The following is a 27,112-nucleotide window of genomic DNA, read 5'->3' as shown; positions in this document are numbered from 1 at the left end:
TGTGCCAAATACACATATTCATCTGTTGGAATGGAATAATGAACCTTGTGCTCTGCAGTCCTGACACACACTTTTAAACCCTAAATGATTGATAAACTAGCCACATTTTGAGTTCAAATATATTCTGTCTGCTGGAACTGGCAAAAGAAAGTGTCTGTAAAACATGTCTGAAAGATGTTATGCTTGAAAATGTTTGACAATGTCAGTGTTTTTCACATTAGGAAACATTCATGGCTTTGATGATTGTGAGGAACCAATGGTTTAGACTATTTGAAAAGATCCTGATAACTTGCAGTGTTATTTAAAGCAGGGGTGGTGAAAATACAGCCTGTGGTCCAAATGATTAAAAAAAATAAATAAAACATCACAAATGCTCACAATCTATAATAAAAACCCAAATCTAGTTTATCTTAAATATGCCACCAATTGAAACGAATCATAATCCTACTGTAGACCAGCGATTCTCAACTGGTGGAAGGGGACCCAAAAGTAGGCCACGGACCCATTATGGTCGGGTCACGGTATCAACAAATGTTTTGAGATTATGAACAGTGCATCATGAACTATTTTGCGTAATACGTGGCACGTACTGTAAGAATTATGCAACACAATCAGTGTTCATCCCAAGTCAGTGTAGGCCTTTATTTGGGAAATAACAATTTTGACAAGCATGTCTTAAATAGTATACCTCTGTACCCAAACGCAACACAATAATTAACGGACTTTCCTAAAGAAAAATCAGTGCCGAGACATTTTTTGCCCATATTTAATGTAATTGCCATTTTGAATTTTCATGTTTATTCTCAGTTTCTAGTTATGTTTAAAAATATGACATGCTTTCAAAGGCTGTTTTTGAATAACACATTATTGAATAACACTTTATTGCTTTTAACATATTTAAAAGGTGTTCCTAGATGGATGGGCTTTGCTATATTAGGAAGATTTTTTTTTTGTAGTAACTCATTCACTGCCATTGACGGCTATTCATTTGAACTATTTCTATTAGTTTAACATTTTTCCACTTTTGTTAAGAGTATGAAAACCTAGAAAAAAAAATTATACATTTTGAACCGATATAAAATTTGCGATTAATTGTGATTTAACTATTGAAGTCATGCGATTGATTACCAATTACAAATCAAAATCGCCTGACGCAATTTAAAAAAAATAAAAGATTAAAAATCAGGGGTGTCAGGCGATTATTTATTTTTTATTGTAATCAATCGCATGACTTCACTAGTTAACTAACGATTAATCACAAATTTTATAGCTGTTCTAAACGTACAACAATTCCCCCCCCCCAAGGTTTCCATACTCTTGTTAACAAAAGTGAAACAAATGTTAAACTAATAGAAATAGTTCGAAATAATTTTTGACGTCTATCGCCGTCAATGGCAGTGAATGAGTTTTAATATGGGCAATGTTTGATAATCATTTTGAGGATTTGTCAGGAAAAGGTGGTGCTATTCTTACTCTCAACACAGTACCTTTTGCTCGTTTCCAGCATTCAACAAAAAAAGAACTTTGGCCAGCCCATGAATCATTTTACCATTAACTGTATTAAGATATGATTAGCGGACTTGTCAATGAAGGATATGCGCTAACATTTGATGTCAAATGATGGAATGATATGGGCGACATCACGAATCCAAATCAAGAGAACGACAACAAGTGGAGAGAGTTGACTCATACACGTGTGCTGACCCTGGTGATGTGACTCGCTTAATGGACGACATCACAGTAGCGTGTGTGTGGTGTTGTGTGTGTGTGTGGTGATGGAGGATTTGGGGAAAGCTGCGTTTCCTGGTGTCTCATGAGTTGTTAGCTTTGGCTACACTCCACAAACTTGCTTCCGCAAAAAAAATAAAATAAAAAAAACAGGCTTCACATCGGCTTCATTTTTTGTTTTGTTTTTACACATACTTACTTCACACAAACTACTTGTTTTATCTTTTAAAAAAATAGCATAAATTAGGAATAAAACAAGGAACAATACAGAAGAAGCAAGGGGGGCAAAGTGCATGTTAGCCATGATATCCACCACATCCTGCAATACTTTTTCCTCATTGTTGCTTGTGTGATGTTTTTGTCTCGTCTTTTTGGATATGTCTGGTATTTTGAAGGTTAGATCCAGGCTGCTTCCCTGAGTTATCCGCAAAACGCACAACAATGTCAACACCAAGGGTTACTTTAGTGGAACAAAGTCGCAATTTGATCGCTGCTGGGAACGGCCGCTTGGACGGCGGCAATAAACTATCCAAATCCCTGGAAAATTCCTGGGGGGAAAAAACAAACAAGAATGGAAAGTATATTGTATTTTGTGTCTGTTGTAGCCTAAATGATGCTTTTTTAATATTTAACAGAAATAATGGATAGAGAAATGAACACCATAACAGCAATTACCACCAAAGTTACATTTAAAAAGCACAACAGGGGAAGCACAGCAGGCGTGTGAGGTGCAGCATCCTGCCTGATATGTGTTGTATTTTTTTTTCTCCCAACAATTGTGTGTCATTCTGTGGCAGTGACAGGTCACTTGTTCTTGAGGTATATTTTCTCTTGTAAAGACAAAAAAAAAAGAAGGAAACAAATGCATCTGTTCATCATAAAGTGCTAAACACGAGGGGATTTTTCAAACTTGGCAGACTGCTGCTGCTGGTACGGCTAATTAAGACACTACATACAAAAACAAAAAGCTCTGCAAATGTTTTTGAAAATTACAAACAGACAAACGTACTTCATGTACTACTACTTGAAGAACTTCAACATGAGAGTTAAATGCTTATTGCGTCTTGGGCTTTACATACCATGTGTAAATAGTTCTTGTTTCTCCACTTATAGTTTGTTATGCGTGTTGTCTTTTGTACTGAATTGGGGTTTGGGGGTAAACTTATATTCTAAACACATTATAGATATAACTATCCCACAAAATTCTCATTTGTGATTTTTTTTTTTTTGTGCTGGCCCAAACACTTTCTAGGCACTGACCTACATTTACTTTTTTTTTTTTTTTAAAAGGGGAAGTCAACCTTAAACATTTCTTGACAATAATGTGTTATATGTGACCTCATTGGTCTAAACATGACATTCTAATTAATATTACATTTGTGGAATATGAGTTATGAAGCAAAATCCAGTCGTTTTCATTAACTCTTTGACTGCCAGACGTTTTCAGAAAAGGGATGCCGTGGGTGCCAGCCGATTTAAGCATTTTGACTGATCTTTCAAGGTCCATAGAAAATGTTGTGTTTGGACTATGGAAACACACATACTACCAAATGAAAGATTGGACTCTCATCTTTCATCAGAAAAAAAAAAGTTTGTTTCTACCTTATTCCGTTTTTCAGTAATCAACAATATAAAATGGTTAGTTTCACCTCTGTTTTGAAACAAACGTATTTTAACATCTTTGGCACTCCTCCATAGGATTTTACTAAACGTTATTTAACGTTTTTTAGCAGTCAAGTATGAAAGTAGTATGAAAACCTAGAATATTTTATTGTACATTTAGAATCGATATAAAATTTGTGATTAATCGTGAGTTAACTAGTGAAGTCATGCGATTAGTTACAATTTAAAAAAATTAATCGCCTCTTGCCCCAAATTTTTAATAATCTTTTTTAAAAATGAATTTATGGCAGTGAATGAGTTAATTTCAGGGGCGGCCATTTTGCCACTTGGCGTTGACTGAAGATGACATCACAGTTGCTCAGTCAGGCAGCGACCAATCACAGCTCACCTGTTTTCTGAAGCTGAGCTGTGATTGGCTGTTACCTGAGACCTGAGCAATTGTGATGTTTTCACGCGACAGCAAGTGGCAAAATGGCTGCCTTCTGATTTAGATAAAAACTGCTGGATTTTGCTGCTCAACGTGTGTTGCAATGGCAACCTTATCTGCCTTCACAATCTGTACTAGCTATAGGACTGTTGAACCAAGTTTGGATATAGTACTGCACAGTATTTTCAATAGTGAGTACTTCATAAAATGCTTTATTTATTACAGTACAGTACCTCAATATGGTTTTGTCTGTGTTTTGAATGGTGGGTACTGTGTGGCGAATTCATAATGGATTAAGTTGATGCATACCCTCCTACCCCCCTCCTATTGACCTATATTGGGGGTGGGCGAAAAGTGATGGAACACTGTATTTCTCTCCAAAACACTTGGAAAAACTACAACTTCATTCCACCATATCTGACTCATGTCTAAGAAGAAACATCGCCAATCACCCTCCTCCCCCCCCTCCCAAAAAAATAAACAAAAACAAAAAAAAACCGCCGGGCTTGGGTTAATGCAAACTCTAAGCCCATTAGGGTGTTAAAACCAAGCAGAAGCAGAGACGATACTTGAATCACCCCTTAGGACTGAAGGGGAGTCAGGGGAGCAGCCACAGATCTTTTGGAGGGAGAATTTCTGTTTTTGCATTCATCCACATGTATTTGGAAAAGGAATGTGTGTGTGTGTGTGTGTGTGTGTGCGTGTGTGTTTGCTGGTGCGAGCAGGCAGCTTGCATCTCACTCAGTCAATAGCTTGATCTCGTTGGCGAGCAACGTATTGAAGTTGTAGGCCGGGTCGGGGAGGACCGAGCCGGAGGCTTGGCAGGGGGGCGACTGTGAGGGCTCGGCCAGCTCGGGGTCGCTCTCGCTGGAGGTGGAGCCCACGCTCATGTTGCACACAGCCTCGGGCAAGGAGCCCCCGACGGCGGGCACGGGGCACACCTCGGGCTCGCTGCTGGTCTCGCTGGTGCTCGACACCACCGACAGCAAGGACATCTTGCGGGTGAGGCGGTTGGGGAGCATGGACAGGGCGTAGTCGGCGACGATGCCCGCCACGTCCATTCCGCACGCCTGGTCAAAGGCGATGAAGCCCACGTTGGCGTTGGCCTCGCACACCACAAAGGAGCCGTTGTTGAGCTGCAGGAGGTCGATGCCGCACACGTCCATGCCCAGGATGTTTGACACCTCGGTGGCCAGCTGCTTGCCCTGCTCGCTCAACGGGCACATCATCCCCACGCCACCTGGATGACAGCGATAAATCAACAATGATTTTTTTATTTCAATTTCCAAGGATGCCCACTTCTATGCCTTTCTGTTAGTCGTACAGTCGCTATCTGTGTTGCAACGTGGTGATGACACGCTGGAGCTCAGTGGCGATTTCTATACGCTGAAACAACAGCTCACTATTTTTATTTGAATAACCCTGATCTAATAGCTTGTGGAATTTTTTAATTATATGGTGCTAATGTCTCATGGATTAATTTAACAACACTTTTTTATTTTTTTATTGGGATGACCAAGAGGAAAAGAATGATGACAAACATAACTGGAAATGAGTGAGTAAATGTGACAATATTTTGACAATTGCTTTAATATTAACTGTTACACTGAGAAACAATTTGGAGGGGGGGGGGGAGATCTTTTGAGTTAGATTTTTATGCTGATAAAAACTAAAAGTGGCATTCTGATTTCAAAATTGCAGTCAGCCTTTTTTTCTATCACACCAAGTTTTTTTCCGACATCTTACCCTCCAGATACACAGAATTCCACTGATTAGCTGTAGAAAGACTGTAGTAAGAAGAGCTAATTATGATTGGACTCATCTCCACCTGCTTGGCAACTTGTTTGTGAGGTCCATTCGAGACACACAAAGCCAATATAGTAGCAATTAAGATATATTAGTGCAAGTTTTTCTCTTGACCTTGTAGAACTATGGACATACATTGTAAGTTATATTTTAGTTTTCACAGCATGTAACTATTCCATCTTAGTGTTTTATTTACATAAAATATACAATATACACATATATTCATACATTTAAAGAAAATGGGGATCCTATATAACTTGCTGTGATAAAGAAAACTTGACATCAGTTTTGGATTCCTCACCCAAAAATTAAAGGGATACTTGACTCATTGAGCAATTTTCAGCAGTAAAAAGTAAATATTTTGTCCTGAATAATTTTTACAACTTCATTATTTTTCATGTGCAATTAATACCTTTAAAAACACATTTTTCTACTTGATGACATCACCTGTGCTGAGGAAATAGGTAACAACCAATCACGGCTCACCTGTTTTCTGGGTTTGGTCAGTGGACAGCAAGTGGGAAAAAAACTTTTTTTAAAGTATTAATTGATGGATGGTATTAATTGTTCATGAAAAATAATGAAGTTATTAAGTTAATTAGAGACAAAATATTATCTTCTTACTGTTGAAAATTGCTCAATGAGTCAAGTATCCCTTTAGCTGCCAAACGTAACTCAACATGAAATGTGTTCCCTAGTGTTATAGTTGAGTGAGGAAGGTTAAAAATTGTAGCCTTAATGAGGTAACTCATAATAATAATAATAATCCCATATTTCATATACCAACTAAGTATTTTTACATTTGTATGACTGACTGCATGCCTTGTTTGTTAAGAATCTTAGAATTATCACTGAGAAATTACCTCCATAGTTAGCAAAAGTACACTTGAACAGATTAGCAATTTGCTATCAAATCTAAAGTTGCCCATAATGGATTGAGTTTAAAATGTAAGATTCTGCTGTGTACTCAATTCTATGAGACAAGAGGATTGATGCAAGATAGAGTCATTTAGAACTTATATTGAATGTCACCAGATCCTCATGCAGTCAACAAAATGTCTCATGTAAACACTAATAATCTGATGACAAAATGCCCCAAATATGTCACAGCACATTACGACTCCGACTGGATTCCACAAATTCCCCACGCTCTGGCAGCGGAAATCACTTGCGTAGCTAAGAGGCAGCATCTTGTGGGTAGATTCAGGCCAGCCTTGTTGATCTGGCCTTGCTTCCGAAAAACATCATGCAACAGATGGATCATCATGCTTGATACAAGAATTGGAATGGCAGCTTGTAAATAATTTGATTTGGCACTGATGCAGTCACTGAACAAAATCAGATCAATATTCACCAAGCATGAACTATAATCAGAACGGAAGAGTTCTCCAAGTACATTTTTAAACAAATATTTGACTGTGTCAATAATTGATTCGAAGAATTAATTTGTTGAGAGTAACTTTTCCGACCCCTGGGGCGACTATTTTGGAAAAACGAGTGAGTTTGAACACCCGCTAAGAAACAAACAACATGAGCGGAACTATTTTGATAGTTTTCTGCACACAAAGATAACATTTGAAGGGCATTCTGTACAATATTGCCTACCTCTCCCAGAACTATGTCACAATTCATTATCACAACTTGAAACAGAACCCAGTGCATTATAAAAGTAGTCGCGTTTCACTTGAGGCAACATACAGAGAAGATCTAAAATGGAAAAAAGTGCCGAGACTTATGGGCTTGCCATCTTGAAAACACAGAAAAGGTTCCCATATTGGAGCCGGAGAGTAAACAAAAATCCATCATCGTAACAACTGAACAAGATGAGAACAAATGGGATATTTTTTTTATTTACCTCTGTTCAGAAAACTAATTTAACTTCAGTTGTACCACTGACAAAAGGCACTGAGACATGTTAGGGTAGCGAGCGACTGCCCGCATGACATCGCTGGGAAATTTTTGTTGCCGTTGCTCCCAAATTGGCTGAGAAAAAAACCAGAATGAAGATGATCATATGCTAGCAAAAACAATGCATTGCTATTGTTTGTTGTTGGTGCATTTAATTATAGGAACATCCATGCCGGATTGCTTTTGTGGAAAATATTCAGCTTAGCAAAATATCTCTGGCAAAGGCACAAAATTGAATCGCCAGAACAGGAATTGCCTTCAGTTTCTCCTCGACTTCAGCCTCGATCAAAGTTTGAGGAGTACTGCAATTCAGGTTGATAAGAGGGAATTTGAGGCACGTGGATAAGTCATTAGCACAGAATGCACTGCGCACAAGCCATGATACTTAAAACTCCTACACTTGTAGCAGAACTCCAACTTAAACCCACTTCGTGCAATGCATTGTTTTGTGTCAGAAAACCAATGTCTCATTCTTGGATACGCTGATTTTCTTTACAGCAGCTGTCCTGATCACAAGTCCATTAAGTCAACAGCACTTCATCTGACAACAATGCAGATGTTGTCCTCAAGACGCCCTCCGTATATGCATCTTGAATTTTTGTTATTATTATTAAACACAATGACAAGACACAAACCTGGCTGAATTCACCGTAAACTGGGAAGAGTTAGTTTAAATGATGCAGACCAACCTCCAACTCTGTACAGGGCCTGAATGCCTTTGATTCTGGAATGCATCAATGTATCCTCTAGCACCCACAATGGTTGCCCCAAAATCAACAGGAAGTGCCCCGTTAATTCGCCAAAATCAACAGGAAGAGCCCCAATTGAACAGAAGATGACCCTTAACTCATTCACTTCCAGCCATTTTGACTGAAGCAATCCCCTTCACTTTTTGCTGGATTTTGACTGATTTTGCAAGGCCCACAGAATATTGTGTTCTATTGCTATAAAAACATGGAACCTACCAAAAGAAAGATTACAGTCTCGTCTTTCCTCAGAAAAAAAAAGTATATTTATATCCGTTTCGCAGCAATGGGGTAGATGCCACGGACTTCAGACTTCCGGGTTTCACAGATCAGCGCAGTTTCCGGCTACTGCTGGCCGCGTTCCAACACCCAAGCGCCCCCGTGTCTCAGCTCTCTGAAATGCTTCTGACAACTGAGACAGACACACTACACACTCGCACCCGTCGACGGGAACACGCAACCGAGGGGCACAAAGGCAAACACTGGGACGCGGCCCACGTGTCGCAAACAGCAACAGGAAACAGCGCTAATGTGTGGAACCTGTAAGTCGGAAGTCCCGCCTCCTCCGTGGCATATACCCCATTAGCATTAGAATATAGCTAAGTTTCATCATTATTCACAAATCTATTTCAAACTGTGGGGAAAACAACTTTGTTTCAACATGGCCCTGGTTGATCTCTTTTGCTCAGCTGACAGCTTTCTAGCTTTCTTTTAATCAGCAGAGGGTGCCTAGGTTCTGGGAGCAATCCATACCAGTGGCCAAAATTAATCACCCCAAAGTTTTTAATGACTTCAGACCCGTGGCTCTAACTTCCCTTGTTATGAAGTCTTTTGAAAAACCGATTAAGACAGATCTTCTTATAAGATTGTACATCTACTTGACCCCTTACAGTTCGCCTATTGGGCTGGTCGGGGAGTTGAGGGTGCCACTGCCACTTTATTAAACTGGGTCTTAAAACATCTTGAAGGCAACAAAAATCACGCAAAGTTGCTATTTTGATTTTTCATCTGCTTTTAACACTATCCGCCCCTCATTTTAATTGATAAACTTTTTAACAATTTTAATCTAGATTTTAACACTTAACTGGATTCTTGATTTTTTAGCTGTCAGAACGCAGAGAGTGAAGGTGAATGGATGCATGTCAGTGGAGCTGTCATCTTCCACTGTGTCTCCACAGGGCCGTGTCCTTTCCCCTCTCGTCTATATACTTTATACTGACGATTGCCGTAGTCGGCATGAGAACAGTTTCATGTTGAAATTTGCAGATTATTCAGGACAGTAAAGACAACGAGGATTGCCATGGCTCTGTGGTGAATGATTTTGTGGATTTGTGTGATAAGGCCTTCCTGCAATTAAATGTACAAAAAAAAAAGGAAATGTGCATTGATTTCAGAAAGAAACCCCAAAACTCCAAAAAGCAAACCATTATTAAAGGCCAGACAGACAGTAGACGCTGTTGAGAGCTATAAATATCTTGGGACAATCTTAGACAATAAGTTAAATTTTACTTGCCACTCAGACAATCTTCAAAAAAGGGCCAGCAACGACTGTCCTGTCTGAGGAAACTTTCCAAGTTCCACATAGATAAGTCCTTGATGGTTTTATTTTATCAATCATACATTGAATCTGTGTTGACTTTCTCTCTTCTCTGCTGGTTTGGCAACCTTAACACAATATCAAAAAATGCACTAAGCAGAATAATTAATACAAGCAGTAAAATATTGGGAGTTCATCAAAGGTCACTTACAGATTTTTTTTTAAAAGGCAGGTATCGAGGAAAGCCAATGCTGTTCTTCCAGATAGCTCCCATCCTTTAGAGCTTGAATTTGAGATGTTGCCATCTGGATCTCAGTTTAAATTTCCGAGGATTAAAAGCAACAGGTACAAGCATTCCTTTGTCCCTTCAGCCATCTCTCTCTTGAACTATGGAGGAGAGAGGAGTCGTACCTGATTGATTGACTGTTTAATAGATTTTTATTGAATTGCTTGATTTAGTATGAGTATGCCATTCATACAGAAATTGCTGTTTGCACTGATTGCACTTTCACCGTCATGTATGGGCGTTGCTTCGGTCGTCGCTGATTCTTGTGTCAGTATACACTGTATTTCCGTAGACTTTTTATGCTCTTATGCTCTCTCTTTATGTTTTGTTTGTCTTAAATGTTGCTCACTGCTTGCTGCAACAATAATTGCCCTACGGGGACACAAATACATTTGAACTTCAACTTGAACCTGCTGGCTGTTTTTGTAATAACCACCATTTCTTCAACCGTACTGTGCAGTTGAGAGGCTGCATGAAAATCTTCTGTATGCTCTAGCTAAAAAAATATAAAAAAATTATAAATATGTCTTTGGGTCCATTTTTTCCCACAGATAACATAAGAACAGTGGAGGATACCTTTTAGAACTGGTCTAGTGCTCTATCATCGCATTGCTGCTGGTACAAAAACATTTGGGAACCGTTGGGTAAATGCCTACCTAGGGAGCAGTTGCTCTGCATACGTCCATCGGTGGAGCAGCGTAACATGGAGCCGATGACCCGGCCGCCTACCAAGACCACGCGTACATCACGGCCATGTGACTCTTTTACATACTCCTGAAACAAGTAGGGGGTGTCATGACGGATCAAGTGGCACAGGTCTGTCAGGTGGTGTTTGTCCCGTGCCAAGAACACAGCCTTGCCTGGGGAAAGAAAAGAGGATTAGGTGCCATGACATTTTTATTAAGCATAACCAAACTTTTGGTATTGACACACAAGAGATTAGACTTTTGAGGAACTTAAAAGTGGTTTGATATCTTCCTCAAAGCTTCTTAGCTAAATCAGCTGACAAAGTCTTTTGTCAGTTCCCCTTCTCTAAAACATGGTTAGGGTGCTTTGCTTAGGGGACAAACACATGTTTCTCACAGAGGCAAGAAAAAGTCCGTTTTAATTAGCACTTCTTCTTGCCGAGGCCTCTGACCCCCGGTCTAAAAGCAGGGGCAAATCATGTGATTGTGTGCGTGCGTGTGTGCATGTGTACATGCTGCCTAAGTGACAATCCAAATACGATGACAAGGCAGTACTTGGCTAGCACGTCTCAGAGAGAAAGGCATGACGCTGCACTTCACGTTTAGCAAACAAGGCAAGCAAGAAATCACTGCCATGGTGGAGGGTGAACTCATGCCTGGCAATTTGTTCTGTACTCAACCATGAACAATTTTGACATCTACTTCCTTCATTCATTACATTTTTGGAATTCATATTGGGCCTGATACTCCTTAGTACAAAATGAAAAAGCGGATCAACGTATGCCTTTAACAGAGGAGAGTTAAAAATATAGTCTTGTATCATGATAAGTGGCATTACAGCCCAGTGGTAGACTGGAGAACGAGGAGAAAATATTATTCAGAATTGTATGGGGCATATGACCCAAAAATGTTTTTCACAGAACTCTCTCTCGCTCTCCTATCTCCTGCTGGCCGGCCTTCACGTTGAAGAGGGGAAGAACAAGAAACGCAACAAACAGAAAATGTTAGCCTCTGACTAACGGTTGCTTTGTCCAACAATACACCATAATGGCGGCTGGTCCAGCTACTGCCCATTGTTGTTGCACACAATGTCGCAGCCAGTCAAGTGTTGATAACTATGCCAAAGGGCAAAAGGGTCAGCAGACATTGTGGCTGTTTTAGATGGTGCCATAACATACATAGGTCACTTAGACACCCCCATCAAGAAAATTAAGAAAAACTGTTCACGAGGACCAGTAATGGTGAATCAAGCAGCAATAAGAGGTACACTTCTGTTCCATTTTTGTTGCAACACTGAACATTCTGCCAATAAAGTTGTTACAAAGCTGAAGTGAGCTGCCTGCGGCTTCCATTAAACACACATTTGCAAGCCCATTACAACGAGGCACCATGCATATGTCTTACCTCTGTGTCCACGTGCGTTCTTCACCACCACTGGGTAACCCAGCGGCTCTGCTTCGTCAATCATCTTCCGGAAGTTGTCATGTCCGCCTGAGAAACCCACGCAGGCACACACAAGCACGGGATCACACAGACATGCAATGTGTTAAAAGGAGCATCCTTTGATAGCAACCAACGCTCATAAATTGCAACTGACTGTGCCAGTAGGGTGGGGGGTGGGCGGTGGTGAAACATGTCGCCACGGCAACAGAAGTGACTCAAAACAGTAGTGTTGTGCGGCTGCTCGATAGATGAGATTGGAAGTGAGCGGCTGTTGTAGCAGGCTCAAACAAATCGCCATCATGCTTCTGCTTTCAGTGCATTTTCTCATGGTGTAAGGCTAAAATGTGTCCAAATAAAATATAAAAAATATAGGAATAAACTGCTAATATTACAAAACATACTGTCAACCCAGTGTTTAACTCTCTGCTTGTTTTCTCATGGCTCACTGCTCAAATCTGGCATCCATTCAAGGGAACAGATGTGATCTAGTTGGTCACATGGCTTTTTCCAGACACTCTGATTCACATGTTTTCCACCAGAGAGAGAGAAAGAGAGAAAGGGGGGGAAAGAGGGAGGGAGGGAAAGCAGAGAGAACAAGAGGAGGAGGGGAGCAGGGGGATAGCTTATTTTATTTTGAAAAGTCATGCGGGGGTACAGGGTCAGGCAGCAGGACTGTTACATAAGCTCTGTATCCACTCTGCATGGATTGCCTGGACTACATTGAAGAGAGACCAATGGAATGTGGGCCGAACAACACCCTCTTTCTTTCTCTCACTCTCTTCCGGCCTGAATCAGTGTTTTGCTCTCGTAAAATTTTAGGTTTTTGTTTGAGGCTTTTTTGTACAAGGGATGGCGAGATTTGTGCTGTTGGTTTTATTTGTCAACTTTATGAATGCATTTGAAATAATAAAAAGGAAGTCAATACAGCATGATTCTCAGCATGAGTGAGCATTCCCAAAGGCAAAATTCTTTCATCATTTGAAAAAAAATACTAATTTGTTGAAGACACATGGGAACATTTTATGATTGTGAATCCCATGGTTCTGTTTGTCGCTGCAATATTTAACAAAAATCCACATTTGAAATGGGCATTTGATTTGACTGAATGTCCTTGATTGACTATGGCAAACAATTAGCATTTAATAATTAAAATACTTTATTTAATTTACTTTTATGTGAAATACATTTGAATTAAATTTTCTTCTTAAAATTCTCAAGTTGTGATAGTAACATTTTGACTTAATTCTTGTAAAACGACTCTCATAAATGACAGATGTTTTCCATGTAATACCGACTTTATTGTCATTTAAAAATTATTATAAATAAATTATACGTCTTTAGTCTTGGATATTTTTTTTTAATTCCCTCCCTCATAGTATTTAATCTTAATTCATGTAAATCTTGGGGTATTTTTTTACCCCTGTCTTTCGAGCGCCTGTTTCAACACTTGTGTTGTATCTAAGGAGGAATAACAAAAAAAATCTTTATATACCAGGTATCATAACAGTCTGATACCAGCCTTATTTTAAGGTATCAGTTACTCGTGGAGGCTGTTGATTACCTGCCACAGATCCATAAGGGGGGAAAAAAAATCTGACATCGAGTATGTAATTCTATGCACGAGTTGTCGTTAATATTACATATAATCTGCGCTAGAAAGAAAGGTGTTTGTTCTCAATGTCATGGTATTAAATGAAATTTTATATATCAAAAGTACTAGCGGTATCGGTACTCAGTATCAGTGAGTACTCAAAAAGTGAATACTCATGGTGGTATCTGTCTGAAAAAATGCTGTATCGAACATCCCTAACAAATACAGTACATTGATTTAAGCAGGAATGGCGATTCCTCGTAAATTGTATTGGAATGCCAAGGGATGCCGTCACTGAACTGATTTGATGCTCAGTAAGTGCTATGGGGTGCCGCCCACATACTCATTTTCTGTCCAGGATCTTACCTTTGATCTTTAATAATTGTGTTGACTGAGAATCTTGGTCTACCTCAATTTCCCACCATAAAAATGATCAGAACAAAAGTGGAAGGAAATCAAATCAGTCTGACTGGAGTCCTGTCTAAACGTCTTGTAACCAGCAAATGTCTGGGTTGACATAATACAATAGCCTTTGGATTTCCGGAAAAGTTGTACATTGTTATTTTACTTGTTCTACTCTTGCAGACTAAATAAGTAATTTGCTACAAAAGTGAGAAAATCACATTGATGCATAGCTTACCATAGGAGAAGGTGTCAGGCAGAGGTATGCCGTGGCCGGCTAGCTCTTGAAAGGTCCAGAACTTGTTGACACAGTTGAGTATGGCCTGCGGACGGTTGATCAGCCGACAGCCCATCTTCTCCAGGTGGCGCAGGACGGTGATGTCGCTGTCTGACTGCACCCATGGCGTGGGCACCCGCACCACCACCACCTGTGGATAAGATGTCACCGTTTCTTGGTCCACTTGCAGGCCTGCAGGGTAACAGATGAGATATGGTCATTTGTTGAGAAAAAGTCAGCAATTTTTATTATTATTTTTTTTTTTACAAGTGAAGCTCAACACTTAAAGCTCTTCCAGTGTGGTTCGGGAACTTCGAGCTTATAAAAAATAACTTTCTTTCTGGCAAGCACGGAAGCACAGACATCATTCAACATCTGTTTTGGCCTCTGTAAACTTGCCACGTTTAAGGAAGAGAGAGAGTGAGTTGTGTAAGGGGCTGGGGGTGAAGTATTGAGGAAACCATCAGCTCCTGGTGGAAAATGTGACCTTTCTTGGCAGAAGGAGTATGTGAACACTCCACAGTCATCCCTGCCACACAGCTCGAGCTGCCAGTTGGCAGGGTTAAGGACAAGGAAACGGCACTCAGTTACAAGGCTGGCAGTGTTAAGCTGTTTGGAGCCAGCCGTGGCTGATGATATGATTAGCTACAGGCTGTCCTTCTCTATCTTTTACCCATTTGTGCTGCCAGAGAAACTTTTTGACTGAAATCCCGACGGCATATCCGTATGTTTTCATTTGTTTGTTCAGGTCAGTGACAGCATAAACAGGTTCAAATGCGTTGTCTGGCCTGACAAGAGAGCTGCTTTACTGTGACAGCAACACACTGGACGCAGACTCTTTTGTGTTACACATCACACGTCTGACTATGAAAAAAATGTAGGCATGCACTAGGGGCGACTGTTTGGGTCAGTGTCAACAAACAAATCCCACATTATGGGACCTTTTCAACGACCTTAGTGAATAAATTTAGAGGAATAGAAGGAACCACTTTCAGGCAGATGTTACCGAATATGATGTGACGCAACAAATGGGGTGATTTTGTGTACACACGACTGGTGTATAAACAGGGTTTCTGCAGGTATCAGCAAATCTAATTTAATGCTTATTTAATGCCATTTTTAATGCTATTTAAACAAACAAATTCTAATTAATTAACATAAAAGTGGACAAATATGGTTACCAAATACATGTGGATGTATCTTTTAGTTCATTTTCAGTAAATCATTCATAAAGTTATTTGAAGTTAAACGATATACTAGACCATTAAAAGGATTGCCATTGAGTGTTGTGTTGAGGTAATTTTATGCCACTACATGGCATTACTGTTTCATGTTGGACATTGGTGACAGAAAAAGTACATTTATCTTTTCAAATTCATAGCAATTGGTATTTACTAGTCACCAGGCCCCCCTATGCATATACTGTATTTTTTTTAAACTATATTTATTATTGATCTTTTTTTTTAAGTGGCCCCTTTGCACAACATTGGATTGTAAAATAAAGCATGAACAACTTTTTTTTTTTTACATCAATTGTATTACATTTTTTAATGTCCCCTGTACATATCTAATGCTTTTCAATGCAAATAAAGGCCTTAATTTCAGCTAAAGCCATTTACTGACTTTCAATGCTTCTTAATGACCCGCAGAAAAACTATATAAGTGTCATTGGCAACCAATATGCGTTTTGTATGGCTTGGATTCAATTCCACACAGAGTTCCTGAACTCCCTCATGTTGTATACTGATAAGACTATCTATATTTTTCTAATGTCACTATTGAAGGCCTTTTACAATTTTATTTTAAGAACTTAGAACTCCATTTCTGAAAATGAAACATGTCTGTTACATAATATCAAAGGTTGAGTAGTTTTATTGTGTATTAGTGTTATTATGAGAAATTGGCTAATTGTTGCACTTGTGTAACAATGTTTTAGAAATGTTTTCTGTACAGTTAATAAAGCTTTCATAATTGTACCAGTTAATGTACAAAAAGGGATGCTGATGTCCTTCGGATGAAACTTGCAGGCGGGCCTTATGAGGACTTAAGATTCCAATGTGGCGAGTTGGCAACAGACATTTTTGTAGAGTACTCTGCTGGGGCAACAGCTGGTGGCTGATACTATCGGCACAAGAATGTATTTATTTTTTCATGTACAGTTTACCATTAACACATTAATACATCATATTTATTATTTATGGACACACCTATTTGCCTCTTTTAAGTACTGTATGCACAGGGGTATATTTGATTATTGGATCAAACTATTCTAGTGAGCTGCTGCTGCCCACTTTGCCTGTGTAACTGTAATTGACCTATTGTGGGATAAAAACAAAAGCCAAATTCCTAAATTATTTAGGGCAATTGTGTGCACATCCAGAGTAATAATAAGGCAGCAGGCAGGAAAGGTCAATGATGTCTTGTGGTTTTAACACACAGGAGGGGACTAGTGTTGCATGTGAAAGTGTGTGTAAGCCATAAAAACAGCTTCCCCCCTTCTTTCCCCCCCTCCTTCTCAAAATCTCTGTACACAAGCAAAAGGATTCATGGTCAACTCTATTCAATACGCTCACACACTGCTCCGATTGTACTGGCACACAGAGCAATGCGAGTGGTGCTACAGTGGGAAGTGTGGAGAGGTGGCATCATGGTGTCGGACAGACACTGTTTTGTGTTTACTGTGCTTTTTTTCTCTTATTTACAAAGGAGCTGTGTCGAGACCAATGAGGCAGGCCATTGATTAAGTCTTTTTTAAGGAATCATTTGAAGTGAAAACTGGAAAACTTTGAAAGCACACATGTAATGATTAACCAGTTTTGAGTGACCACATCAAAATTCCAGACGGGTGATTTTTTTTATTATTATGTTGATATGGTCCTCGGGACTGTACAGGGATGTTGCTCCAGTTGCAACATAACCCTTGCAACAAGCACTCTGCGCATTCCATTGCAATACACCAACAATCCACAAAGCCATCTCAATATCTTTCTCTTTGATTTTAGCTGGATTGTGGGAGACATAAGTGGACACTGTTTTGCCAAGAAAGCCAACGCATGCCGAATTCTGACGAGCAGCTATGTAATATTGCCCCGTTTTCAAGATGTGCACTTCGCAGACCGTCACAATTACGATTTCAACCTTGGAACAATGCAGTACACTCACAATTAAGTCTGTGTGAATAGGATGAAAACTAAGGAGATGTGAGATGTTGTTGTGAAATTGCAAAAGGACTTTTGAATACTTCAGTAGAAAAATGCTACAGTTTAATTACCAGGACATGTTTTATGCCTTTTAATGCAGTTAGTGTGGTTATGGGTGTGTATTGTGTAACCAATTCCATCTTATGATTTGTTTGTGGCTTTTAGCAATGGCTTTTTTTCTTGTATGAACTCATTCAATACCAGCCATTTTCAGACCGTACTTTACCCTGCCACATGGAAAAAGAAAAACACAGTAAAGTAATAAAAATACATACCTAGGTTCAAATGCTTGAATTCTTCACGCAGTCATCATGAATGCTAATCACTCACAAGGAGACAAAAGTGTATTTTGTCTGCCTAATATTCATTGAATACACAAACTAATCACATTACAAGTTCATCTCTGGTTGCTGTTGCATGCAAATATTTAGGGACTGCAGGACTTCCAACTTGCCAGATCTTATGAGTACGAGAACATCCCGGGGCAGGGGTTGCTGTGATGCAACTCAGGCTGCAGCTTTCAACAATATGACTCACACACAGCTACAAGGTCTTGTTTTCATGTTGTGTTGTGTGTCATTTGCTGTATGCTCCTGGGTTGTACTTTATCTCCATCAGTGTCGGGTATTTCCTCATGAAACATAATGTTGTGGTGTAAAGTAAGTCACATTGTACATGAGGGTAACAAAGCACCACCAATCAATAACGTTTACTTTCGCAGTGAAATCATATAAATAAATGATTACCGGCAGTGGCATCGTGGTTGACCTAATGACCTCCATCTGGTTTGGATTTAAAAAGGAATTGTCCCTTGGAAAATGGAAATTGACAATCAGTCTGTGCCTAAATTAAAGCTGCTCTATATCTTTACAATAGCCTTTTTATGCCACCATCTATGACGGAACGGAAGCGTCTTCTAATTAGTAGATTAACACCTTATAGCTGTTCACAAAGAGTACTCGGGGGCAAGCCTTTGACCAATAGTTTTCAGACTGGTTTCGGGTTAGAATTTCTGTCTGCGGATATGACGTCATTTTGCTCATTGTGTATGTGAAGAAGGGTGTGTGCAGTTTCATTTTTCGTTAACAGGTGGCAGTAGCTATTTGAAATAAAATTTTCTGTGTCCATTAGCTTTAAAAACTTTAAAGTGGAACTCAAGTAAAAATGTTCTATGTGCTCCCACTAGTCTTCGCAGAGTATTCTGGTTAATATCATGTTTGTGGAATAAGAATCAAGCTGATTGATCCACCCGTTTTCAGTCATCTCAGGAGGCTGACATTTTATGTAGCACTGCCCCCTGCTGTCGACTGAAACTGATATCAAAGTGCCTTCAGGCTCGGCATCGCGAATGTCACAGCTCACCTTCTTTCTGGGTTTGGTCATGTGACGTGCAAATCTGGGGGAAATGTGATGTTAATTTCAGTCGACAGCAGTGGGCAGTGCTATATATATATAACATGTCAGCCTCCAAACAGGTGGATTAAATCGGCATAACCCCTAACCCTAATCCGAAAATGAAGTGTAAAAATACTCGACAATGACACTGACAAGTGACAACATGCATAGCAGCCAGCCAGTAGGCAACAAATTGTGGAAAGATATTATATTGTTGATCATGTGAAGGACATTTTACAACATTGCAAGTGTTCAAATTGGTACAAAACTGTACTGGGAGATCTCTGTTCATTAGAAAACATATGGTGACAAAAACATAACCTTCAGTCTGCTTCAGGCTATTGTGTGAGATTATGTACTTTATGTTGCAGAATGACATTTAGGTCACATTTTGGCATTGGTGACTTCTCATCAGAAGGGACCGCTTTGAGTAACAAAAGGATCTGTATATTATGTAATATAAATGTTGTGTGTTGGTTGGTGTTAATATTCATTCCAGTCTGTCATCTGACAACACATAAGGGTGATGCATTTGTCATCCATTCTGAGCTGGACCTCTCCTCGGCTGGCCCTCTCAACAAATCATGAGATGTGAAATGCCTCCCGCCCTGCTGAATGCTGGATTTGTCTGCACGTGGCTTTAGGGAGATCATTAGTTGCCAAAAGCTAAGGATATGACCACGTGCATTTTAATGAGTCCTCCTGGCATCAAATTGAAACAATTAACAGCAAAGTGAAACCCGAAAATGTGGCCAGTGAAAGATAAACCTTGAGCTTGTAAAATGTTAATGTGTTATCAGTGACTGCATTGTGACCGAACCCAAACGGATATCAAGTTTTAGTAGATTAGGATTAGGAAACTTGTAGAAGCCAGTACATCGGCCGACAAGTGTTGCTTGATTAACTGATATTATTCAGACATGAAAATATAGTTAGTTATGCATAGGAACTTAGATGTGGACAAGTTTTGTTTTCGGTCAGGCAAAATTTATTTTATTTTTTTTAAATTCCTAATAATGCCATGTGTGTTGCGTACATACAGACAGTATTAGTCACACTAAGTAACATCGCAATGCCAATTCCTGCGCCCTATTCGAATTCCTGGAACATGGCATCATCTGCGTCAGCTGTGCTGCCTGCTCCGTTCTTTAATCCGGCTCACAGAGCATTTACGTCAAAAATGTTGTCATATTTGTTGGTTGCTGACTATTCCCAAGATTAATTAATTAATCATTTGTATTTTACTCATTTACGCATTACATAATTACAGATGTAAAATGAACAATTTTACTTCTTACATTTACGTTTTTTTATTCAATAGATTACATATTTTTTAAGTTTATTTATAATTAAATCTACCTGATAAATATGGCTTTATTATTCAAATAAAACCCACCTTTGATGCATGTGCATGATATAGGTAAGAGAGGATATTACCTACAGTATATGCACACGTTGCACCATGTAATGCAATGCAAAACTGAAGACCCCGGTGATAAAGTAAGATTACTCCAAGCACACCTAATCCATTCATGGTCTGGTAATCTGTGGCGTCAGGGCTAAGGAGACATTTGCTGCGTGCGCCTGTAAGGATTACAGGTAACCTGCTCCAGTTGTGTGCATACAGGTCTAGACGGTGCTCCACTTGGCTGTGAATAACCAAGCTAAACTGTACCACATTTAGCTTTACCAAACAGATTATGTTGTTTGTCATGTTTGTTTGTGTTCTACTTACAGTGTTTCTGATATGTTAGGTGGCAGGTAATCTTCCAAGGATATCTATCTCTTGTGATTATTGGAAAGACACCCAAAATTGATTATGCCAAGAAAAAGTAATACTGAATGGTTTTCAGACGATTACACTGTACTCCCGATCTTATAAAGTCACAATTACGCTAACCAGGTAAAGGCTAATTTATCCATCTGGTTTTGACCTGCTTGCATCAATTAGATACAAAAGTAGAATTTTCAGTAAATCATTGATTGGTTGGATTTATCCAAACACTTTTACATTGGACACAAAAATGTGCTATTGTCAGAAGTCATACAGTGAAACTTCAAAAGGTGAAACACTTTCAGGATGTTGTCACTGTCAAATCAATTCTCTGTTGTCTGACAAGTGTAATAATGCGGCGGACACTCTTTTAATACATCATAGCAATTAAACACACCGTAGATGTGCCCAAAGCCTCTCATTTTCAAACATTAACTGTCATACAACTATAAGTAAGTAAGTGAGTAAGTAAATGTGAACACTCGCTCACACACTTTGTTAACAACTGACGGCAAGTACCATGCAGCAAGGTTATTTTAGTTAACTAAAACTAATGAAAAAACTAAAATTCTAATTACGTCAACAAAATAAAGTAAAAACAAAAATGCTTTTTAAAAAAACGAAAACTAACTGAAACTACATTTTATGTTTACAAAACTAAATAAAACTAACTATAGTTATAACAAAAATGTCCTTTGTTTTAGTCTTTGGTAATTAATTTAATGCATGAGCCTTTGGGGATGATTTTAAATGTGATTTTAAGTAGATTTATTTTGATATTAACCGGAATAAGGACGTTTGAAAGTGTGTCACACAAAAGTGACGTCATCTAGCAGCAGCCAATAGAAAAGCACCTTCAGATGACGTTGCTCCTATGGTGTTTTTTTAAATATTGCGCACAAGTAATACACCTAAAAAAAAAAAAAAAACTACAATTAATACTGAAACTAACTAAAACTAAACTAAAACTAAGCATTTATGAAATAACTAAAACTAATAAAAACTAACAGAACCACCTTGAGAACGAATTACAACTAACTAAATTTAAAAACTAAAACTCAAAACGGAATAAAAGCTAACTAAAATGAAAAATTCCAAAACTATAATAACCCTGCTATGCAGTAGCATGTTTGTATTGTAGCTTGCTACACTGGGGCTAACGAGGGAGCACACATTTTTGTAAATCTCTTTGGACACCAATTTGACTGTTCTGTTCAACATCTTCTCCCAAATGTCAGGCCGTGCCAATGGTTGGAGACACCATTAATGTGCTAATTGAGACACATTCACATCTCTCATCCGGTGACACTCGTCCACTTTGCACTGTGCTGACAAATTCCCTGCGTGTCTGTTGGGTGGGATTCTACTGCCACCATCACATGATAGAGCACAAGTCAAGGCTCTGAAATGTGGTTTCATAATACGGAGGACACCCACATATTTGGGGTTCGGCATTCGCTACTGCTATAGGAGCGGCTCTAACTGTTATTAACTAAGCAAACCCTGTACACAGCAAAATCGCCAGTGTTAGATTAACACTGAGAGTGTTAAATATAACACTAGAAAAGTATTTTTATGTGTCCACACCAATGAGTTTCAAAGTGTTACTTTTTTCACACTTAACCAGTGTTCCTCCAACACTGCATAGTGTTCAAAACCCTGGTAAACACTGCATAGTGTTGAAGCTAGTTCTCTACACTAGTGTCAGTGTTAAACATTTAACTCAAACTACACTTTACTCTGATAAATGGTACTTCATTTATATAGTCTTTTTCCTCCTTACAGCGCCCTCAACGTGCTTTACATTTTGACGACTGATGACATGACATAGTCACACTGGCCTGGGATCGAACCCACGCTCTCAGGGTCGGGAGACGACCACTCTAACACTGATCCACCCAACAACAACAACTGGGTGCATCGCTATTGAAATTTCAGTTTCTCCTTCACCGGAAATGAGGGTGTGGTCAATTTAACACTCAAGGTACAGATTACACCCAACATCCACTCCAACACTCAAGGAAATTTACTCTGACAGTGTACATTTTCATCCTAACAGTGTTAAAATAAAACTTTTTACTGCATATTTGATCGAACACTGGAAATGTATCACTGACCGATTTGCTGTGTACAGTTAATAATTTGCTTCATTGTTTTTTATTTAATGATGGCGACTTGGAAACAACAGGAAATTGTGTGTCCTAGGGTGACAAGAGTTGAGAATCACATATCTAGAACAGGAATTCTCAAAATGTCATTATTTCCAGAACCCCTTCATACTACTAATAATAGCAATTAAACATGACTACCATTTGCACCCCAAAATGCAGTGTTTATATTTTCAACCTAAATATTCAGGACTTGTTTATGGAGTAACTGAATTCAAAGTAATTAAATTCATTATTTATCCATCGCCACTCGTTGTGCACCGCTTCTACTAACTAACAACATGGCTGCAAACAGAGAACAGCTACTTTTCAAAAGTAATCAGTTGACAACTTAGCAATTTGGTCACTATTGATAGATATTATAACATTTTTAATTCTTCATTTCATATATTAACCATTGTTACACATTATTAACATTTTAATTCTTTATATTAACCTTGTCAAGATGTTTTGTGTCCTGTGCAGATCAGATGGTGTTGATTTCGGTATAATCTGACCTTAAGCTGGGACATACTATGTAGTCTAAAAAAGTTCCTTCTCAGCGCTTTGTGCGAAAACACATTTGGTCCTTGAGAACAGAATCTGTTTCGAACACGCACTCCTGACTCTGTTTTCGCCATCGCTCATGTAAAAGTACCCAGAGAGTATGTTTTGTCTACAAATGAAAGAGAGGCGGTCGGTTTTAACTATAAGAAGCCATTTTACACGCGGAAGAGACACATTTCGACGCTCTGAATCCCACCTGTTTAAGTGATGAATTAGAGGCTGTTTGAGTGTCCAGAGATCTCTGTTAGATAAAATCATTTTTGCAAAGGTGTTTTTTCTTGCATTAAATCTGTCTTCAAGTTTTGGAACACGCAAAGAGGACAAATATTTTTATTCCTCTTTCACTATTTAAATCAATATTTATAAAATTTTCTTACCAATCTAGTGACATTTTTTAAAAGCTGATTAGTACATTTAAATTTCGCTAAAAACAGACAACAGGAATGGAAAATGTTTCACATTATTTTCCCTGTGATGAGAAAAGAACCCGTTGGAAGGCAACCACAGAGTAAACTGTGCTAAACATTTCCAAGCACATAGTGCTCAGTTGCAAAAGCAGTGATTTATGACATGCCTGAAAATTTGGACCTGAAGCATGTGCTTCAAATTCACTAATATTTTGCAGACAGCTGTACAACTCATACAGTAAAATGAGCATGAGAAAGACGTGTTGTGCATATTCAGGAATGTCAGATTGATGTTATATGTCATGATCATCAGGGCCCAGTTGTTCAAAATGAGTAATCTCAATCAAAATTATTTGGATTTTGGATTCCATTTGGGCTATCCATCTTAAATATGTCCCACTTGATTAAATCAATTTGAATGGGGTCAGTCTGTTCCGGATACAAACTTTTTAAAATGACCAAATCTGGATAATGACTGCTATAAATTAGACTTAATATCACATGGAAGGGTACTTACTGTCAGGTGTTTGTTTTTTTAAATGGTAGACTAGCTATCACTCAAAGATTATTAGATGACATAAAAAGCGCAGAAAATATCCAATTTCTGACATTTATCTCACAAAAAACAACTTAAGCAAATATATATCCCATGTCCTTCAAATATTAACGTGAATTTTTGACCTTGAAAGATACAAAAAATAGTAATAGTTGAGGCACTTTGCATGTCTCAACAAAAAGTATTTTATTTCATTCCTACTTTTAATGGTCTGTAGAGTTAACTATCTTAGAATTTCAACTGTATGGTTTGAAAAACAGTTGAAAAATATCAACACAAATATGTAGCTACTGCATTATAAATTTATTTATTTGACCAAATATAATTTGATTTAAAACAATCATTATTACTAGTGGTGTTAGAAAAAATCGATTCGGCAATATATCACTTTATTACAGCGCGCAATTCTCGAATCGATTCAATATGCGGGGAATCGATTTTTAAACATCAATTCTTCTATGGGAATATTCAACAAAACGTCTTGCTTAGGGTTAGGATTTACACATTAAGCATGGAAGAATAAATTATATTAATGGAACATTAAGCCTTAATCTTTGATTTCAGTGCTGTTCAAACATGAATTTTCAGATTAATATATTTTCATACAAATCTTACAGTGTACATGTACAAGTTTACTGATTTGTGTTTTCTAAATTTCAGTTAAAAAATCACATTAATCGATTTATAGATTCGTATCGGGATTAATCGGTATCGAATCTAATTGTGACCTATGAATCGTGATACGAATCGAATCGCCAGGTGCTAGGCAATTGACACCCCAAATTATTACTGAAACTCATCCATCCATCTGAACCAGACCCTAAATCCACCTAACTGCTGTGATCAGAATAATCCAGATTTTCAGGATCAAAGAAGATACTCCAGTCCTACTAAAAACACAAACTGAACCACATCTAATCCGATTTCAGAATCCAAATTTGGTTTTGAACAAGATATTTTCAATAATTGAGCTGATCCATTATCCAAAATCCGTTCAGATTACCCCTGAAAAACCTAACATCAGATCTTTTAATTAACAGGCCGCCCCAAAACAAGTATTTCTTTCAAATGACGGTTCGCGGACCCCAGTTTGAGAACCACTATCTAGAAAATGGATGGATGGAGAGTCAGCTGCCTGTCGTCGTGGACTTGGAGGCAAAGCAATCAAGTGTCCGCCCCTTCTCCTCCCCGATTTCTCACAGCACAATAAATACCGTACTTAAACCACCGCGAATTTCAACAACGCGACGTACAACAAAATGACACTTGTGGTTTGATTCATTAAGGCCTTTGTTCCGAGTCACGGCTAGAAGAAATCTTATTAGCTACAGCCAGCATCCCCTCGGTGACGAGGCGCTGGGAAAAGTAGGTTAGGCGGTCACACATTTGCTTTCATTCCGCCTCCTCTCTAGCAGGCGTACAATGCTAGCCCGCGACCCCCCCGGACACCAAACAACTGTTAGCAATTAGCATCGACCTGAAGTAACCGCTTGAAACAAACAATCACAACTGAATATTACAACAATGTTTTAAGTGCATTTACCTAATTGTCCCTCGCTGATGGTGAGGACGATCTGATCCATGAGAAGAGAACGGAATTCCACATCCTCCTCCGCGCAGCGTTCTTTCAATGCACGGAGGATCTGAATTTGGGGGTACTCCTGGCTGATACGTCGGTCGGTCACGAACCAAAGGCGGGAGCACATTACGGAAGGCTCGTGGTCTCTCCCCCCCCCCCTCCCCAAATAAAAGTAAGTCCAAAAGAGTTGTAGCTGCTGCGCTGGCGGGGAGGAGGGAGGCGGGGGACGCCGGGGGTTGGGCAGCAGTGGAAAATAGCACTGAGATGCTCACACAATGGAGACCTGGCGCGGTTAGAATCACGACCAACCAGCTAGGATGAAGACTCTTTATCACCTCTGCTTCTCTTCATTTGCAGCCATTCAGCAACGCCAAGACCGCAAATACCGCTCGCGTAAACTTGCCCTTTTAACCGAGCTACGGCCTTGTGGCACGGAACAAGCTCGCCACACGGTGTTTCCGGAGCCTCAGCCGAGTGATGAACTTTCCCCGAAAACGTAGCCTACGGCGCCGCGACTCGCACGTCGGATACCCCTCCCGGGCTGGCCACCGCGGTGCTCCGTGGGCTGCTATCCACACAGTACTAGTGCTGAAAGTGCACGCCGCTTTATTGTCGTGTAGACAACCCGAACGCGAGGTGTATACAACTCCGCTCCTCCTCGTGCACAGCCAGGGCTGGTCCCAAAATAAATATGATGGAGAGGCCATCAACCAATCACAAGCCGCATCTAGCGTCCTTGGTCAACGGTACGCGGGAAGTGTGGGCGTGGTGATGCTATTCAGACCAATGAGATGTGTTTGCATCACAAGGAGGCCGAGCCTAGTTGAGGGCGCGCAACGTTAAGGCGTCAATCAGTGCGTGAAGGCTCCGACGCGCGCTCCACCTCCAGAACCGGTTCAGACCAGACATTGCGGTCAGGCGAGGATTTGCCGAAAGAATCGACGATGCCTCCGCCGCCACAGGCAGGAAATCAAAATGCCGTCGACGTAATGCGCATTTGCCCAGGTCGTTGCCTGTTGAAGCCAAG

General features: G+C 39.5%; 1 protein-coding gene across 1 annotated transcript; it reads right to left on the bottom strand.

Annotated features, from left to right (window-relative positions):
* Window positions 1-617: 617 nt before the first annotated feature.
* On the bottom strand, window positions 618-26,764 carry rimkla (ribosomal modification protein rimK-like family member A). The gene is made up of 5 exons (XM_077586024.1): window positions 26,050-26,764; window positions 14,422-14,652; window positions 12,152-12,238; window positions 10,718-10,921; window positions 618-5,018 (listed from the first exon to the last, which is right to left on the bottom strand). The coding sequence occupies exons 1-5, from the start codon at window positions 26,210-26,212 to the stop codon at window positions 4,516-4,518; spliced, it is 1,188 nt and encodes a 395-aa protein (XP_077442150.1). The 5' UTR covers window positions 26,213-26,764; the 3' UTR covers window positions 618-4,515.
* Window positions 26,765-27,112: the final 348 nt, after the last annotated feature.

This window comes from Vanacampus margaritifer, chromosome 1 (assembly GCF_051991255.1).
Source record: "Vanacampus margaritifer isolate UIUO_Vmar chromosome 1, RoL_Vmar_1.0, whole genome shotgun sequence".
NCBI lineage: Eukaryota > Metazoa > Chordata > Actinopteri > Syngnathiformes > Syngnathidae > Vanacampus > Vanacampus margaritifer.
Note: the sequence above shows the minus strand (reverse complement) of the source record. Positions and strands in the feature narration are given on the sequence as shown.

What these genes read in the sequence shown, in the direction of transcription:
- rimkla (XM_077586024.1), bottom strand. Translation starts at nt 26,212, where the DNA reads ATGTGCTCCCGCCTTTGGTTCGTGACCGACCGACGTATCAGCCAGGAG. An exon ending in GCCTGACACCTTCTCCTATG is followed by an intron (nt 12,239 to 14,421) that starts GTAAGCTATGCA and finishes TGGGTTTCTCAG; the next exon opens with GCGGACATGACAACTTCCGG. An exon ending in GCAGAGCAACTGCTCCCTAG is followed by an intron (nt 5,019 to 10,717) that starts GTAGGCATTTAC and finishes GCTGTCATCCAG; the next exon opens with GTGGCGTGGGGATGATGTGC.